Raw genomic sequence first — 1,727 nt, 5'->3', positions numbered from 1 at the left:
AGAGAAGCACACCCCGAACATGCACACACATGCACACATATGTACACACATACACATCCATGCACTCATACTGGGACCGGATACTACCTCTTGATCAGAGAGCACTTCTTGGCTACTCTTCCTCAAATGCAAAGCACATGCACTTCCCTTTATTGAAAGCTCTGGGCTACTCTCAGGGTTCTTACGGCTGCCAGGGGATGTAGGGAACACTTCCATGGTGGCCCATAAGAGCTTTGGGCCAGACAGTGCGGCACTGAGGGCTCACTGTAGTTATTGCTCAGAGGAAAAAAAACTCAACAGTGGTCTTCCCACTCACTGGGGGTCTCCCTCCCCACAGAACTGCTCCATGGAGGCAGGCCAGGTCCCCCCAGGCCCCAGGCTCATCATTGTGCCTTGCAAAGGCCTTTCAGCCTCTGCATCTGCCCCTGTAGCACTGTTTTAACTGTCTCATTGCGGAAGGTAAGGATAAAGGGATTGAGGAAGGGGGTGAGAACTGAAGTCACCAAGGCCACGACCTTCCTGACTTGCACAGAGTGAGCTTTGCCAGGCCTGACATACAGAAAGATAGTACTACTGTAGCCAATGAAGACCAGTGTGAGGTGAGACCCGCAGGTGGAGAAAGTCTTCCGGCGGCTGCTGGCAGACGGGATCGGCAGCACAGTGGTCACTATGTAGCCATAGGAGATGAGGGTCACCAGGAAGGAGCTGAGGACAAAGGCCAAGGCCATCAGAAAGTCCCAGAATTCCAACAGGCGAGTGTCAGAGCAGGACAACTGCAGGAGAGGTGCGCTGTCACAGAAGAAGTGGTTAATGACATTGCCATGGCAGTAATCAAGATGAACTCGGGAGAGGACAGTAGGTACCATGGCTAGGAAAGGAGCTGACCAGGCAGCCCCAGCCAGCTGGACACACACAGCCCGGCTCATCAGAGTGCCATAGCGCAGTGGGTGGCAGATGGCCACAAAGCGGTCAAGGGCCATGTCTGTCAGGATGAGGAAGGAGGTGGAACCCAGGGAAAAGTAGAAGGAGAACTGGACCATGCAGCCAGTGAAGGTAATGACTTTGTGGGGGACCAGCAGGTCTGAGAGCATCCTGGGCACTGCAGTCATGGTTACCAAGATCTCCAGCAGGGAAAAATTGCCCAGGAAGAAGTACATGGGTGTATGTAGGTGGGTGTCAGCTATGACCATAACTATAATGATGGTGTTTCCCATGAAGGCGAGAAGATAAAGCATGAGGAAGGGGCCAAACAGAAGAGCCTGCAGCTCACCGAAGGAGGAGAAGCCCGAGAGGACAAATTTGGAGGGCTGGCTCAAATTTGCCATGATCCACAGGCTAGGGCCCTGCATGCAAGGGAAACAAAAGACAGATGGAGAGGCAGAAACAGAGAGACAGAGACAGAACCACTGACCTTGAAACAGAAGAAACAGGGACAGAGACAGAGAATAGAGAGAGAAAGGCAAGTAGCCAGCAGGTGATAAACAGAAGAGCAGAAAGAAAAAGCAATAAAGATAACAAAATGGAATAGGAGAGTCATAGAGAAACAGAGTGAGGGTATCAGTGAAGGGAAAGACATAGAAAGCCATTATTAAGAAGAGAGAAGGCTGGGGATGGTGGCTCATGCCTGTAATCTCAGCACTTTGGGAGGCTGAGGTGGGAGGATCGCCTGAGGTCAGGAGTTCAAGACCAGCCTGGCCAACATGGTGAAACCCTGTCTCTACTAAAAA

General features: G+C 51.7%; 1 protein-coding gene across 1 annotated transcript; it reads right to left on the bottom strand.

Moving 5' to 3' along the window:
• Positions 1 to 326: 326 nt before the first annotated feature.
• On the bottom strand, positions 327 to 1,340 carry LOC111521472 (olfactory receptor 6V1). Its single transcript, XM_023184879.1, has one exon. It carries the CDS (start codon positions 1,323 to 1,325, stop codon positions 384 to 386), a length of 942 nt encoding a protein of 313 aa, XP_023040647.1. The 5' UTR covers positions 1,326 to 1,340; the 3' UTR covers positions 327 to 383.
• Positions 1,341 to 1,727: the final 387 nt, after the last annotated feature.

The sequence above is a fragment of the Piliocolobus tephrosceles genome, chromosome 8, assembly GCF_002776525.5.
Source record: "Piliocolobus tephrosceles isolate RC106 chromosome 8, ASM277652v3, whole genome shotgun sequence".
NCBI lineage: Eukaryota > Metazoa > Chordata > Mammalia > Primates > Cercopithecidae > Piliocolobus > Piliocolobus tephrosceles.
Note: the sequence above shows the minus strand (reverse complement) of the source record. Positions and strands in the feature narration are given on the sequence as shown.